Raw genomic sequence first — 16,600 nt, 5'->3', positions numbered from 1 at the left:
AGAGGCCTTTCTCCCCCATCTAAGTCTCACCATGTCTGTAAATTTGCTTCTGACATACTCAAACCCAATTTAAGGCAGGTTTCATGGGATGCAGAGCTGCCTGGGACCTAAGAGATGACCTAGTTCAATTTCTTCATTTAACAGAGGGGAAAACAGGAATCCAGAGAGGGCAACTGACTTATCCAAGGTTATACAGGTAATAAGTAATGGTGCTGGAATATGGATTGAGATCCTTTGATGCCAATTCTGATGTTAAAGCCACTGCAGTCTCTTATTCTTTCCTCTGCATTTAAAGTTTCCCTTTAGCACACTGGAACTTTTCATTTCAACTAAAAGAAAAAACAACTTTCTAAGGAGCATTTTAAAGGTAGTATTTGTCTCTCTGATACCTCTTCACTGTGTGCTTTTAAAGGTTGTCTTCTGGTGGACTAAATAGGGACAGGGAAGGCAAGGAACCCAGCTCAAAGCTAAACAATCTTTCTAGTACCTTCTTTGAGCGATAATCACACCTAATAATAGGCAATCTGGTTTTACTTCATTCAGGTTCCAGACATTCCGAGGAAGTGAGAAATTACATTTTGGGATTCAAAAGTTCAGGGGATATTTAGTTGGTATAGTGTGTTGGGGGAGGGAAAATAAGAAAAGACTAGATATGAAAACTGAGTAAATTAGGCAAAAAATCAAGATGAAAATCTCAAAAACAAAAGGGGAGAGCTTTCAAACTTCTACATCAGCTAGCAGAAGAAGCATACTTTCTTTTCAAGTGCTAGGTACTCTTTCAATGACTGATCAAATGTTAAAATACTGTTTTCTTTAAACCATATTAATTTAGTTTCTTTCAGGGAAATCATTAGCAGCAGTAAAACTAGTTTAAAAAATCCTAAGGGAAATAACTTCTATCAAAAGATAACAGGTTTCTTTCCTCTCAGATGTCCCTCCTCCTGGTTCTGCTTTGGGCTTTTCTGCCATTGTTCTATCCTGGTTCTCCTTCTATGTGCCTGACTACTTCTTGGTCTTCTTTTTACTCTTTATGTATCAGTCATTTCAATCTAATCTATCAGCTGTCAAAATCATTTTCCTAAAATGCAGATCTGAGCATATCACTCCCTACTTCAAAAACTTCAGTTTTTTGACTCCCTATCACATCAAGACTGAAGCAGAACATCTTTTTTGGAGAACCTTTTCAAAGCCCGTTCCAACCTGTCTCCTTCCCTTCTTTCTCCAGTTTTCTTGTACCTTACTTCTATGTACTCTATGAGCCCATGATACTAGTTTCTCTGTTGCTCATTGCCCAAGAAAATAGTTCCAGATTCCAAGCATTTTCTCTGGCTGTCCTCATAGCTGGAATACTCTTCCTTCTTTTTTCTAACTCCTGCCTTCCTTCAAGTCACAGCTAAGATCCCCTTCTCTGAGAAGCTCTTCCTGATTCTGTTTAATGTAAATGCATTCTCTCATTTATTATCTCCACTTTATTTTGCATAGATCTTATTTATACACATTTGTTTTCATGTTGTCTCCCCCTGTGGGTTCCTTGAGAGCAGAGACTGTCTTTTGCTTTTGTGTTTCCAGTGCTTCACACAATACCTTGTACATCTAGGATCTTAATAAATGCTTATTGAATTCTCTTACTACCCCTAATAGTGGGGTCTTTCCCAAGGTTCTCTCCTAGGTTCTTTAATACTCTCTATATATACCCTGTCTATTGGTGACCTCATCAGAAATCCTAGGTTTAACTATCATCTCTAAGGCAGATGAATTACTGCTCTCTACATTCGGTTCCTTTCCTTAGGCTTCAGCCTATTGACATTTCAAGCTGGAAGTCAGGAGGAAACTCAAGCTCATCATTTTCCAGCCTGAACTTAATTTTATATCCTCTTAAACTCTCTTCCCATCCAAACTTCCCTAGTTCTGTCAAAGACACTCCCCTCTTTCCTGTCACCCAGAGCATTATTCTGACTTCTCACTCTCCCTTGCCCCACATAAACAGACAGTTACCAAATCTCGTGACTTCCACCTTCAAAACCTCTCTTGCCCCTGGGCCCTCCTCTCCAGTGACCTGACCACATGAGGGCTCTAATGATACTTAGGAAGCCTGGTCACCACCTATCTTTCTAATCTCAATAGATATGACTTTCCCTCCTACTCTACACAATTAGATAAATTGCCTTCTCTTTGATTTTTAGAGTACACTGATGCCTATCTCTGTACTGGCCTTCTGTCATGCCCTCTTCACCTTGCCTCAGCGAAACCCTCTTTTCCTTCAAGGGATGTCTCTCACAGAGAGCTTTTCTTTATAACTCTAACTTCTGAATGTCCTCCTACCCAAAATGTGCTGTATTTAACTACTTTGCATTGTTTTGACTTTAAATATTATATGTTCTATATTTATTTATATATGTATTTTCTATCTTCCCCATTAGAATGTAAACTCCTTGGTATGCAGCTACTGCTTCATTATTTCTACCTGTATCCCCAAAATGGGTTTAGTGTTCAGCATGTTGCAGGTGTTTATTACTTAATGACAGATTGCTTACTCTTTTAGAATTGTATTATATATAACTTTTATATCAAAATAAAAGATAGAAAGTTGTGTACCCACTCCCATTGATGAAAAAAAATTTTTTTAAAGAGACAATTCTCTCGCAATATGACCTGCTTATAATGAATCATCTGTTTTATCTAAGCATGATATTCAAGTAGAAGATGAGCTCTGATAGAGGTGCAGGGATTCAGGCATCACATAATGGTTGGGCTAGATGGCCCTTCCAACTCTTGAGATACTAGAACTGCATTGAGGATAATTTTGGGTTAGATAAAAGCTCAAATTCTCAACATATTCTGGTTACTTTAATCGGTTCTTTTTCAAATGTCTTAACTGCTCTGATGATTTAAACTCTCATTCTGTAAAGAACTATGACTCATTCTGCACTTAAAAAAAATTCAGAGAATTTGCAATAGACGATGGCAAATTTCTTGTGTGACAACAACAAAAAACTTAAAGGTGGCTTCAATGTCTTAACAATTGAGTTTTTTTCTTTCATTCCAAGAATGTTAGAGTTGAAAGAGACCTTAGAAACCATCTAATATTTTCAATTTACAGGTGATAAAATCAGTAAATTGGCCTAGTGCCTTTAAAATATGACCTGATTTATAAAGTTTTAATTTATGTAAAATGGTTATATAATTTTTGCAATAAGTCACATGGATATGCAAAGTATTTCTATATCTGGATTTACTGAATCATCAAGGTGTAGTGTGAAATATTTGAAATCAAATGTTCTTGGTTTAGATGAATCCTGTTTTTCTACTTATAAGTCATGAAACTTGTAAGGTAAAGGACGTCACTTCCCTGATTTTCCATTTTTTTATTGGTAAAATGAAGGTAATAAAACATATACTATTAGGTCAAGATTATTTTGAAGATTAAATGTGATAATATATATGTAAAGAATCATATAAATGTGAATCAATACTAATAATGATACTAATTGGAGAATGTGAGAGCTAGCATGGATATTAGAGATCATCTAATCCAAATGCCCAATTTTCCTGAGGCAGAAATGACTTAGTTCTCTACGACTTAACTTCCTCACAGGTCCATCTAATACTTCTCATTCACATTAAAAAATTCATTCAATAATTAGGAGAGATCATTTCATATTTAAAGAACTAATGTAAAGACAGAAACTGAAGAGTAGGATTGTGAAGAATTCAAACCAGCTTACTACTGCTATCTGGCTCTGTTGTCACCTTTCTGCGCCGTAAAATTCTTTCTAACTCAGTTTCACTGCTTTCAGTAGCAAGAGATTTTAAGTTTCTTGAACTAGCGGATGTGTTAAGTGTCTCCTATAGTAAAAACAAAACAAAATAAACAAAAGATTAATGTCTTAATACAACACACAGAAATTTATAAATTCAAACAATAAAATCATTACCAGAATTCAAATGGAATTTAGAAACAAAACACAAATATCTTGGTCACTGAACCAAAAGGGAAAAAAAAAGGTGTTTGAATTCCACTGAACATCATGAGGATCTCTTTTTCCTATTACCTTCTCAGGAAGTTAAAAGATGCTACTGAAGATATGGATGATAAGTTTCATGTGGAAAGAAGACAACAACTCTTTTTTTATGAACTACTTCCTACATGAAGTTCAATAATGGAAAAGTTTTATATGTGAATGGTTCAATTCTGATGTTTGTGGAGCCAATGTGGAAGAGGAGAAAATGTGATGAACTCACCTTAGAGAGAAGCACATCTTGACATGGCAGCCATGTGCCAAGGAACTCAAATCCTTGTGGTACTTGGGAAAAAAAACCTGCTGCTGATCCTTCAAACACAATGACTCAATCATGGCTGCTCACAGCAAGTAGTTACTGCCAAAGGAGGTCTATCCCAACCTCAAGCTGGCTACCAGAAGAGAGGTTACATCAAATACACCATGATTCAGGTGATAATTGGATAGAGAAGCATTATGGCTCCTTGGGGGGAGGAGGGGCGGGGAGAAAAGGATATTAGGGGGATGAAGGAAAGAAAGAAGTCAGTCTTCATATCATTTTTCCTAACTGAGCTGATCAAGAATATATTCAAAGGCCAAAAGATTCTAGAAGAAGTAGAAGGTACAAAAGTTGTCCTTCCCACCATCAGTGCTTAATATAGCTTGAAGGAAGATAGAGAAGACCTGATAACTCTTAAGCTCCTTTGGCCTGATTCCTCTACAGTGAGATTTCTGAATGAAGATCAATGAAACCTTCCCCACAAATAAAACATTAAACATACACACACAACTGCTACTGTTTTTCCTCACATCTGTATGAAAGAATATATTCTAAGATGTCAAAAATCAAACCCACTAACCCACTTTATTTTTCATGAGATGCCTCCTGTTGTCTACAAGTAGTTTTCCTCACCTGTGTTTTTGGTAAGATTCTAAAAACACAATACTGACAATTATAATGAATACTAAATCTGGTATCATTCATTATCATCATCAAATGGTAATTCTTCATTACTTAAAAATTTCCAGTATTAGAGTTCGAATGAGGCAGTGTCATTATTGGTCAATCATATCACTCTAGCTTTATCTCTGAATTCAATACAAACTATGGAATATCTCGATTTTAAAAATCTGATCAAACATGAAATTGCTTATAAAATTAAATGGTCAGAAAGTTCAAACCATGAAGCTATTTTGTCATCCTGGTTGGAAATTTTTTTCTTTGCTTAAAACGAGTCAAAATGCCAATCCACTGACAAGTCTAAATCAGGTTAATTAACAGAAGAGCTTGTGTTCTCTGCAGATGCAGACTTTGGAAATATTGGAGCAGCAGTCCAGTCACACTCTAATTTTTAAAAGAATCTTGTTTTAGGAAATATATCCACAGATATATTTCTATATAGATATAGTCTATACTCACTAACAAAAAATTCAGAGGGCAAATTTAGAGGAATATCCTACCATTAACTATACTGAAAAGGTCAAAATAATTACTATGCACTGATTATGGCAGGCAATTTCATAGCTACACCTAACTTAACCCTTGTTTCCTTGTTTGGAGACTTGTTGCCTGCCCCTACTTTCATTGGGCAGACACTGCCTGCTTATTCTTGTATCCCCAGCTCTGAACACTATGAGCCTAAAACATATTAAGTGATAAATAAATTCATGCTGCCTTTTTCTCTTTTTATCTACCTGTCTCTATCTCCCCCCATCCCTCCTCTTCCTCTCTCCTTTCTTTCTCTCTTCTCTATCTTTTGACTTGTTACTCATTTGTAATACTAGATAATAATATTAATAAATATTTGTTAACTTTACTTTAAATTGCAGACTCATAGAGCCTGTAGGATCAAACTTAAAGATGAACTATAGTTTAATTCTCTTACTCTATAGATCATAAATTTACTCTCTGAAAATGTCATTTCTTTAAATGAAAAAAAACCCCTCAATATCTAATAGTGTATAGTGGCTTTTCGGGGACTAAAATAGTTTTCTTGGTTCTCAAAATTTTTATAATTTAATGACAAATAAATTGAGTGACAATAAACATAACTTTAAAATTATGGGAAAATGGTCTAAGTTCATACAGAGTTTTGAAAAATAATTTGTTCTCTGTCTAATTTTGAATAGGTTTGGGTTCCTCAAATTCTCTCAACTAGCATACGTGCCAATCCATGACCTGACTATGAGTAGTAGCCCTGAATTCCACCATGCTTTTCATGGCTGAGGAATCACTGACCTCTATGGCACCATTTGATTAACAGAACTATGCCTTTCTTTCTGCCCTAATGATCATCTTGGTCCAAAAGGATAAGATACTCTAGGGCTTCAATATTTACTCTTTCCCTCTTCAAGGAAAGCTCCATGTCTTCTGCATACTTCTTCAATTTCAAAGGAAGTTAAAGAACTAAAGAACATTACTACATAAAATGTGAGACTGCAAAACACTAGCATGAATGGAGTGAGCCAAAAAAGTAGTTTTGCATCAGATTTTTTTTTTTTGAGAGCAGCCGTTTCTTATTAATGGAAAAAGGGCCTCTGAACAAGAGCAGTAAAAAGTAAAAAAAAAAAAAAAAAACAACTTACTGAACGTAACATTTTCTGGTGATAATGCTGGCTTAAATATATACACCAAGCATGCAGGGAAAGGAATCTTTAAACTAGTAAAGTGATTCATCTGAAGATAAAAAAAATGAATCCTCAATCTAGATGATGAAATGTGGAAGAAAATGCTGATTTAACATAAGAGTGTATTTTTAAGTAGTTTGCCTGCTCTATATCCCAGAGAAATTTTAAAAATTGGCCATTAGGAGACATGAAATATAGTTCATGCATATTTATATCTCAAAAAGTTCTGTGGAAAGACATTAAACAAAACCCCAGTGATAGGAAGTTAACTCTGTCCTACAGCATTACTGGGAAATGGGAGATCAAAGATTCACATTACTGGAGTTGTCATATATCCCTAATAGGTCTGCTTAAGTTTTTTTATGAATATATAATATCACTTACTCTTCTAAATCTAATTTCATTCACCTTTGATAATTTCGAAGGTACTTTAGGATCTCACATTGGCTGACACTGTTAGTATTTATTAGTAACAATTACTGTTACCCAGCAAACAGTAATATCTCAGAGTCCTATAGCATTATAAGGTTTAAAAGGTGCTTTTCCACAACAACACTGTAAGATAAGTAGGTGTTGCTATTATCTCTTTTTACAGAAGACAAAAACTGAAGATTAGAGGAGATGAGGTCATACAATGGTCAAGTGCTAGAGCAGGAATTGAATTTAAGTCTCCAGACTTCAAGTTCCAGCATTCTTTCCATATTATCATATGAGGACATGGAAAAGCCCTAGCTTATAGAAAGTTCTTGATAGCAGAACACCGACCAGAGAGTTTTCTGCATAACAGACCCGTTAGATAACCATATTTATTCTAGAACAGCTTAAATATGCTATTCTGTGGTTGAACAGACTACCTCTGTTCACCAGTGATATGCATCACTTCAGAGCTAATCCTACTCACCTAAAACTAAAGCAAATAACTGAGCTATTTTGCGTTGAGTCTACAATTTAAAGACAGACTTAATGAAAATAATTTTGTTTACGACAATTATGTGAATGTCTGCATGAAATGCATAATTAGCACAGTAACAACAAACACAGGAGTATTTAGTCCCATACCTCCCGCCCCCATGTTTGCTGACGTACTGTGCATAATAACTGGTATGGAGAATAGAATCCTTCGTATCCTAAACACTTTCCAAGCAATGAGTTTGCCACTGAAAACTCAATGATTGTTTAGGCTAGTGCAACAGTCATTTATAAATTCAGTAATGGCTCTCTGAACACGGCTGAACTATAGAATGGAGAATAGGGCCTTAAAGATAATGACAGTCAGCAACTTAAAAAATAACTTTGAATTTCCTTTAGAGGATAAATTAAATTGTTTACAAATGAACTTTTTAAAATGTAATTCATCATCAAAGGTTTAAAAGAACAAATACAATTGAGAATGGGTGACAATTATGCTATTATTCAGGTTTCAACATATTTAGGGTATTCTCAAATTTCCACCTGAATGTCAAAATTTTCTTTTCAGGTGCATAAGCAAACTGCCATCTCTCTAATTAGTACTGGCATATTTCTATTAATTAACAAGCATGACCATTCTAACATATGGGCAAACATTTTATCCTTAAATTGGAATTCCAGGATTAGAAGAGTAAGAATAGGAAACAGTCATTTTGGCAATTTAGTGTAAGCAGTATAAAAAAACTCATTAGGGCTAACTCTCAAATGGAAACTACAAAAGTGTTATTTGATATGTTATTAACACCTGTGAAAGAGAAAGGGGAAGTAAATATGGCATAAAGTAAATAATTAGAGAAAAAAACAAGACCCCATAAAAGGTCTCAACATATATCAAATATAATTATTCCCAAAAATATTTATGATTTATAAAAACACTTTCCTCTAATCCCCAAGTAAATGAAAATGACTGAGAACAAGCTAAAGTTTGTTCTTACCAGTATTCCTTTTAGTTCATTCACTGCACTTTCAGAGCCTTTTGAAGAATCTGGCTATAATTAAATGGGGAATGGGGTGGGGAGAAGACAGAAACAGCAGGTGTATTATTCTGAATTCAAGACTATTAAGCCACAGAAATATCCATTTGTCAAAAGGTGCCATGGGTTATACTGGCAACAGAAATGAATTGCATCATTTTGTTATGGTCATTTCTTATGGTAAGAAAAAATGAAATTAGAAATGTTAGTGTTCCCATGGAACAGTTAAATGGAGAACTAAAAAGTAATTATGTTCAAAGCAATATGAACTCCCCTTACCCAAGTCAAAGACTGACATCTCCTCTGTAACTTGGAGGCTGCCCAGGTGCTTGAGAGCCTTGACCTTGACCTGTCCTTGTGACACAATTTGTATCAGAGAGGTGGGACTGGAACCCAGGTTTTCCTGACTCCAAAGCTGCTCCTCTGTCTACCACACTGTTTTGATTTCCAAACCCAAGATAATGGACTTAAGTACATATAACTTGTCTTTCATATTTAATTTGATTAATTTGATCTCAAAAGGGTATATTAAATAATGTTTCAAACAATTCTTTTATGTGTTCTCAGATCAGTCCTCAGAATAATTACACATTTAAGCCAACTGATAACTCCTATTAAGAAGAATGGGAAGCAGTCATACCGAACAAGAAGTAAGTGAGAGGGCTAGAAAACTCTTCTCTCCACTTCTTTTGGGTACAGCTGAATACCTATTCACATAGATTGTCATTGACTGTCACCCCTCCTCCCTCTTTCCTTTAGGGATAGTCATAAGGAAGGGATGGTGAGTAGATTCAGAAACAGACTGGTCAGCAAGGGAAGGAAACTTGGAAACCTGGTCCCTCTTTACCTCCCAACTACACAAAAGGAAAACTGAAACCTTTCCATGTTAAGGTAATTGTGCAAGGTCATACTGCTAGAAAGTTGCAGAGTGGGGACTAGGATTCAGTTTTACTAACACCCAGCACTGATCTTTCCACTATATTAGAATGAAGAAAGAGAGAGAAAAATGTAAAGTTGCCTAGATATGAAGCTCTAACAAAACTTTGGATTCTCAATGGCCACCTAGGAAAATCCCTGTTGATGATGGTCTTTTCTGATGTGAGGTCTTCATGCAAAAGATGATGATGTGCAAGATCTCTCACTTTCCTATTGTTCCTCTCACAGGAAGGCAGTTATAAAGAAAAACCAATACAATTACTATGATTCTATTATCCCTTATATAGCACTCCAAGTTCTTCAAAATACTTAATTTTTCATTTCATGCAACTCTGGGAGGTAGGTGCTGTTATTATCACCAATTTACAAATGAGGATACTGAGGAAGACAAATTACTTTTCCCAAAGATATATAGGCAGCAAGTACCTCAGGCTGAGAAACAGAACTTCCTAAATCCAGATCTAGCACTCTAGGCACTATGTCACTTTTCTCTCTAGTCCTGGAAAAATGACTTAAAATACCTCTCCAAATCAAGAGATAGATTTTAAGAGTAATTTGCAACTTTCTCAATTTAAAGAATACAAGTCTCAAATCCACCTTCCTAAGCAATAAAATGTGGAAACAGTGAGGCAGAGAAGGGAGGGAGCAAGGAAGGGGGGGCAGAGTGGGAGGGAGGGAGAGGGAGAGGGAGAGGGAGGGAAGACAGTGGGGAAAGAGAGGGAGGGAGAGGGTGGGAGAGATGGGGCAAGGGTGGGAGGGAGGGGGAGAGACATAGAACCAACATGAATTGAGCAAAGAAGTTAAACTTTCACTGTCCACTTCCTTAAAGATGCCACATGCCATCAGTGCCAGTCAACAGCTTTGGAGACACTAGTTTAGTCACAGCACCCACAAATCCCTTTAGAAAACCTGGCCTCCAGGGAGGCCCATGAATGCAAATTGTTCAGCCAGAAAGCTGGTGCTCTTGAACTCACTGCCCAAGCCAGCCAACTGGAAGGTGGAAGGCAGCTGGGAACATCTGCTCCCTTCACTTTGAGCACTGCAGGAAAGCAGGGATGGTAATGCAGAAAGGGGGACTTTAGCATGCATCAAGCGTGAATGTTATTAAAAAAAAAATTACTGACCAGTTAGGTCAAAACTAAATCTACACAGGTTAATTATTACCAGCGAAAACCCCAGTAGTCCACTGATGGTTGTTCAGTTTCTTTCCAGAGTTTGAACTGACTTTAAATAATGTGTAACTGCTGAAAGAGTCATGTGAAGAAGAAAAAAAAAAAAGATGACATAACAAAAGTGGGGAGGGAGGAACATAACTAAATATAGATAAGAATAAACCTTTAAAAATCCATTTTTAACAGATATGATTTAAGATTTATTTGAATTACTATATTTCTTTTGCTTTGCAATTGTTCAGATTTGATTATCTATTCTTTGTTAACCTTTGTTTGTTGTATTATAAAAACATTCTTTTTAAAAATTCCCCTTCATTTTTATGGTGCTTTCACCTGCATTCTGATCATTACTACTGCAACCCTTCCAAGCAAGATTCATAGGCTTTATTATTTTTACTTTATTTCTAAGCTAAGAAAGAAAAGGTGGGGTAATTTTCATGTTAACATTCAATTAGAGTCTATTAGAAACAGATGTCTAGAATAACATGGGGTCTCAGTAGCCAACTAGTTCAACTCACTCATTTGATGAGGAAACTGAGGCCCAGGGACTTGAAATGATTTACTCAGAGTCATGTAGGAAATGTTCAGCAAATGTAAGATTTGAACCTGGGTGACAGGCTTGGGACTAGAACCAAGATTTACGGATTCCAAGTTAAGTACTTTTTTTTTTATTTGCTGTATCCCTGGACATGAATACCAAAGGGTTAAGCTCAAAAAAGTAGATTACTTGAGCCATAAGGTTTTTAGTCTAAAGGCTCTGTAAATTCTAGTTCTTGGTTAGGAAGCTGTATTGGAGTAGGAACAAATTTCCTTATGTGGAAATCAGTTACTTTTTAATTGATCAGTTACTTTCGGATCAGTCCAAGTTGAAAATATAGAAGACTGTTCTATCTTCCCTACTTATTCTCTTGGTATGACCTCTACACAGTGTTATCAACCTAGATAAATTTGTTCTTACAGCAAAACATAGTTTGAATATAGACAGAAATATCATATATTTACAGAACTTCAGCTAACCCTAAAAAGAACAGATCTCTCTCTCTCTCTCTGGGCAGAGAAGCACTGAGGGTAAGAAAGAGCTTTCAAATTGGGGGGGGGGGGGAGAAAACTGTCCATAGATGTCTAATTGAAGGGAGGAAACTATTGATCAAAGTGATTTTTAAAAAATTCCATTTCAATGTGACAACAAGTAAAAAGAAGAGTGTGGTGCTAATGACTGTTATCATAATATCTTAAAATTAGGAAAGACACAGAGAGTTCCTTAATTTAGTGAGGGGGTTTCTGGACCAAATAATTTAACAAAATCTTCCACTATATTTATTTTAGAGGAGATTTGATGATTTAATTTTTTCTTAATTAAGAACTCTGGATCTTTTCAGTATTTTTCAAAACTATCTCTAATTCTTTTGGCACTATAAACTTCCTAATAAATGAATCTTAATCAAATTAAATGAAAAATCAAGGAATAGAAAACATCATGGGAATACCTCATACCTTGTCTTTTATCTGTGAGATAACAAATTTTACGGTCATTATATAATTATATAACATTATGTTGTATTATATTATAATATAATTTCTAATAAAGAAAAACAATTGGAATATCATGAATATATCATGGATTTGGGTTTGCTATGGGAGAGAAATCATGTCCCTCCCCAAGTAAAACTGTACAAGAAAAACTCTAGACATAATACACTATAACCTCTATATCAGTGCTATTCCTATATTACATTTTTTCATTTCTAAAATAAGCACCAAAATAAGAAAAAAAGAAAGAGGATTTAGCTGCTCTATACCTTGGCCTTTGGCCTGGTTGCCTGATTAACTGGTCTAAGATGAACTCCTTTCTTAATCCTATCCATCATTTCTTCAACTGCTTGTCTCTTCAGGTCTGTGACTTCTTCTGCTGTTCAAAGAAAACACATTTCACTGAGTTTCAAATGAAGAACGTCAAGAAAACTGCAAGAAGAAATATTTTCTGCTGTGAAATAAGAATTATCATCTAAGTCCATTGCTACTTTTCTGCAATTTGTGAATTAGAAAGATTGCAGTGTGCTACACCATACAGCCACTATTCAGATGCCAAGAGTTCCAGAACACCATGGCTCTATTCAGGTGAACAGCAGTCAGGTTGCAAAGTTTCTGTAACAGAGCTGAGTCATAAAAATGGGAAGGTTTTTGTTGTGGTGTTTTTTTTTTTTTTAAATTAAGGCATTTAAGTCAATAATGACTCTCCCACATCAAACAATTAAAATGATTTTTTCCCTATTTGTCAGCATAATTATAGATTTTATTGAATACTTGGTTCACTTCTGGAATTTCTCCAGGTCTTATTAAACTCAACTTTGTACTTAATCCTAAATAATCATGCCTTTTTTCCTTGAAGGGGATTTTATACTTTATTGGCAGACATATATTATCCCTCAAAGAAATTAGTGTAAAGAAGAAGGAAGTATCAAAGGTTTGACTGAAAATACCTCAGAGATATTTTCCTTACTGGATGAAATACAGACAAAAGCAAACATAAAAATAGGTAAAATCTATTTTTTTCCTATGTTCACTGTTTATTGATTAATCACATGAATATAAAACATTCATGCAAGGCATTTCACATTTCCTATTGGGAAAAAAACCCATAAACACACCAATGATTTTAATTAAGTAATTAAATTAAAAAATTTAAAAAAATATTTAAGGCAATGGGGGTTAAGTGACTTGCCCAAGGTCACCCAGACAGGCAATTATAAGTGTCTGAGGTGGGATTTGAACTCAGGTCCTCTTGACTCCAGGGCAGGTGCTCTATCCACTGTGCACATAGCTGCCCCAATTAAATTTTAAAAGCAAGTTCATCTAAATTATAGACTGACCTGGGTAGTATAAAATCATTATTAAATAGAGATTAATATAGGCGATGAATGTACCTGAAATGAGTCATGAGTTCAAGGTCATTTGCTATGATGCTGAAGTATGATACTTTATCTTAATTTTTTTAAAGGTCAAACTATGTTTACATGAATTATAAGACCTATACAAAAAAAGTAGAACATTTTGACAGTCCAAGTCTCACACCAGATAAATAAGATGGGAAAATCTGGATTCTTTCAAAGCGTGTGTACTTAGCTGATTTTGAATGGTCCTTTATATTTTACTTATATGCTTTGAAAGTTCAAAAGTCTGGTTTTTCTGAATTAGAACAGGAGATTATATATATATGTTGACTCTTACACAGTATGGTACTAACAAGACCAACAGATTCTATCTTCAGAATGGACAATGTGTCATGGAAGCCTTAACCCCATCTAATGAAATCATAAATGGATACTGTTGTTCACAAAGTAAGACAGAGAGAGAGAGAGAGAGAGAGAGAGAGAGAGAGAGAGAGAGAGAGATTTTATGTGTTTTATGTGTATGCGTGTGTGTGTGTGTGTGTGTGTGTGTGGTGGGTCAGTAGTCACTAAATATATACTAATTCCAGTGTTGCTTATTATGTTGCACACACTGCCACAACTTGGAACTTGCCTGACAACTTAATGTATAGTTAGTAAAGAAACTGAGATATACTGATGATCATTATGGATGGAACTAATATCTTCTGTTGAAAGCACATTAAAATGGATGACACAAGTCACAGTTTTGCTATTTTGGCATCTTTGATTGGCAAATGATTCACTGAAAGTAAAAAAATGGCTTCTGCAAAATGCTAAATTAAAAAAAATATATCATTCCAAATAAGGATAGAAAAACTGTATGGAAACTAATGGTATAACACTTCCTCCTTACCCATCAGCACTCTGGAAGACATGACTGAAGCCTAATTTATCAAACAAGACAAAAGCCAATTAAGGCACACAGATGGAGCAGTTATAGTCAAAGCTATTTCGTTTGTCTAAAATATTTAATGTAACAGGAATTTTAAACAGATTTACACTTTTTAGGTTAGTATAATATTGATGATTCAGCGTAGAAGGCTACCTGAATACTATAAAGATTTTAAATGAGAATTTAATTCCTTATGTTTGTTTTTTTAAATATAAAGGCCTAACTGGCTGAAAGGGGAAAAAAAGACACCAGCTTACCCACACAAATGAAGTTATCTACCTATCTACAAACACACACATATATTTTTTTCTTTCTCCCACCATCATTGTGTTCAGTGATGAACTTGCCAAAAGCAATCTAAATGAATTTCAAAACGATTAAGTGGCTCTATAAAATATGGAAGAATAGCTTACAGAGAACTCATGGAATATTTTGCAATTCTTTCTGTAATGATAGAGTAGGTAATTGTCTCACAAAACCATGTAATCAGAGGGACAAAAGAAATATCCAAGATGCTGGAGATTAAAGAAAAATGATAAATGAAGACAAGTTGACTGCTATTAACTATCTTCCAAATAATCAAATACTGATGTGATGTTAGTCTTGACTCAATAACCCAAGACAATTAAATGAGATTTAGAATTTTAAGACCTACTTGAAAAATATATAGCTTATTAAGGAAAAAATAATACCCTCTATAACCTTCTGTTATTACATAGTGGTAATTAGAACTTTTGGGGGTGTCCTTCTATAAACTTCTGTTCCTGTTAGAATGAATTTCCGAGTTTCACTGGATTCCCTTAATCTCAGAACTGATGGGAGGGTGTGGTTCTTTGTTAGTTCAGTCAGTCATTTATCATATTCATAAATCATTTCTTGCCACTCTTTGGAAAAACTAGAGGCAGTACACTGCAAGGTGTAATAGATTCTCTGAATGACCCTGGGCAATTGCATTAACCTCTCTAAGGTTAAGTATCCTCATCCATAAAATGGAGTTAAAATACCTTATAAGGTTGCTAGAAGAAAAATATTTCTAAAATCTTAAAGCATTATAGAAATATGATTTTGTCAGATGGACATTGATATGTTTTTTTAAATTAAGTGTCACAAATAAAACCTTTATCTAAAGTAATTACAGAGGTTTTTTTTTTTTCCAGTTTTCTACTTAGTATCACTAGTAGGAACTGGTAAGAACCTAAACTCAACAGAGATCCCTTGGGAGTCAAAAAAAATGGCTTAACAAGTTTAAATCCATAATGGCATCTTGAAATTAGATCTTACAGATATGTAAAATATGACCAAATTGATCATAAATTACTTCTCTAAACAGTAAATACTATATAGTTAAGCAACAAGAAACAATTTACAAATGGGCACTGTTTGATGCAAGTTACATTGAGACTGAACCCTATACTAGATATTCCAATCTCCAATTATGAACACAGTAGGAAATAACACTGTTTAAATCTGGAAATTCTCCCATTCATGTACTCCTTCATATATTTGTGGTATATATGTATACAGTATAATGAAAAAATAAACCACCATCAGGGACATAGAAGAAGCTATTTAATCTGCATGTGTTGGTAAAGTACTATGTATTCTTTCTATCAGTATGATTTAAAGTTATTCCCAGGTACCTTTCAAAATACCATGGACAGATCAACATGCCCCATTAGTACTACTGGCCAAAACCATTTTCAGAAGCCAAAGAATTATAGCTCTATATAAATATTTCTAATTAAGTTAACAAAGCAACAATCTAATGTCAACATCTCCTCTAATGGAGGAAAACAATGTTGCATTTACAGTGAATTATAAATAAATTTTTTTTAGTGGGTGGGTTCTTTTTATTTTCACGGATTGAGAGGGTTTAAAATTCTAGATGCTTTAATGTTATTAAAGGATACAGCTGAAGATAATATATTCAAGATATCTACGTCATGGAGAATATATTTTATTCTGAGTGAATTCCTTAAACCTTAAAAATAACCTTAAAAATCTTAAACCTTAACCATAAAAAACTTTAAAAATAAACCAGAGACAAGTTCAAATTACACAGCTGGGGAGGGAATTAACAATGAATAATCAAGGAAACTGA

General features: G+C 34.8%; 1 protein-coding gene across 3 annotated transcripts in view; it reads right to left on the bottom strand.

Moving 5' to 3' along the window:
• Nucleotides 1-16,600, bottom strand: part of SHTN1 (shootin 1) — a 124,125-nt gene that overhangs the window by 30,486 nt on the left and 77,039 nt on the right. The window contains exons 13-15 of one of the 3 annotated variants that reach the window (XM_074233566.1): nt 12,477-12,583; nt 8,531-8,584; nt 3,726-3,846 (exon numbers count right to left, since the gene is read on the bottom strand). In XM_074233566.1, coding sequence (XP_074089667.1) covers nt 3,726-3,846; nt 8,531-8,584; nt 12,477-12,583 — 282 coding nt within the window. Of the gene's footprint in view, nt 1-3,725; nt 3,847-8,530; nt 8,585-12,476; nt 12,587-16,600 lie in introns of all 3 variants that reach the window. The other 2 variants (XM_074233564.1, XM_074233567.1) reach the window with 2 other exon arrangements.

This window comes from Macrotis lagotis, chromosome 4 (genome assembly GCF_037893015.1).
Source record: "Macrotis lagotis isolate mMagLag1 chromosome 4, bilby.v1.9.chrom.fasta, whole genome shotgun sequence".
Classification (NCBI taxonomy): Eukaryota; Metazoa; Chordata; class Mammalia; order Peramelemorphia; family Peramelidae; genus Macrotis; species Macrotis lagotis.
Note: the sequence above shows the minus strand (reverse complement) of the source record. Positions and strands in the feature narration are given on the sequence as shown.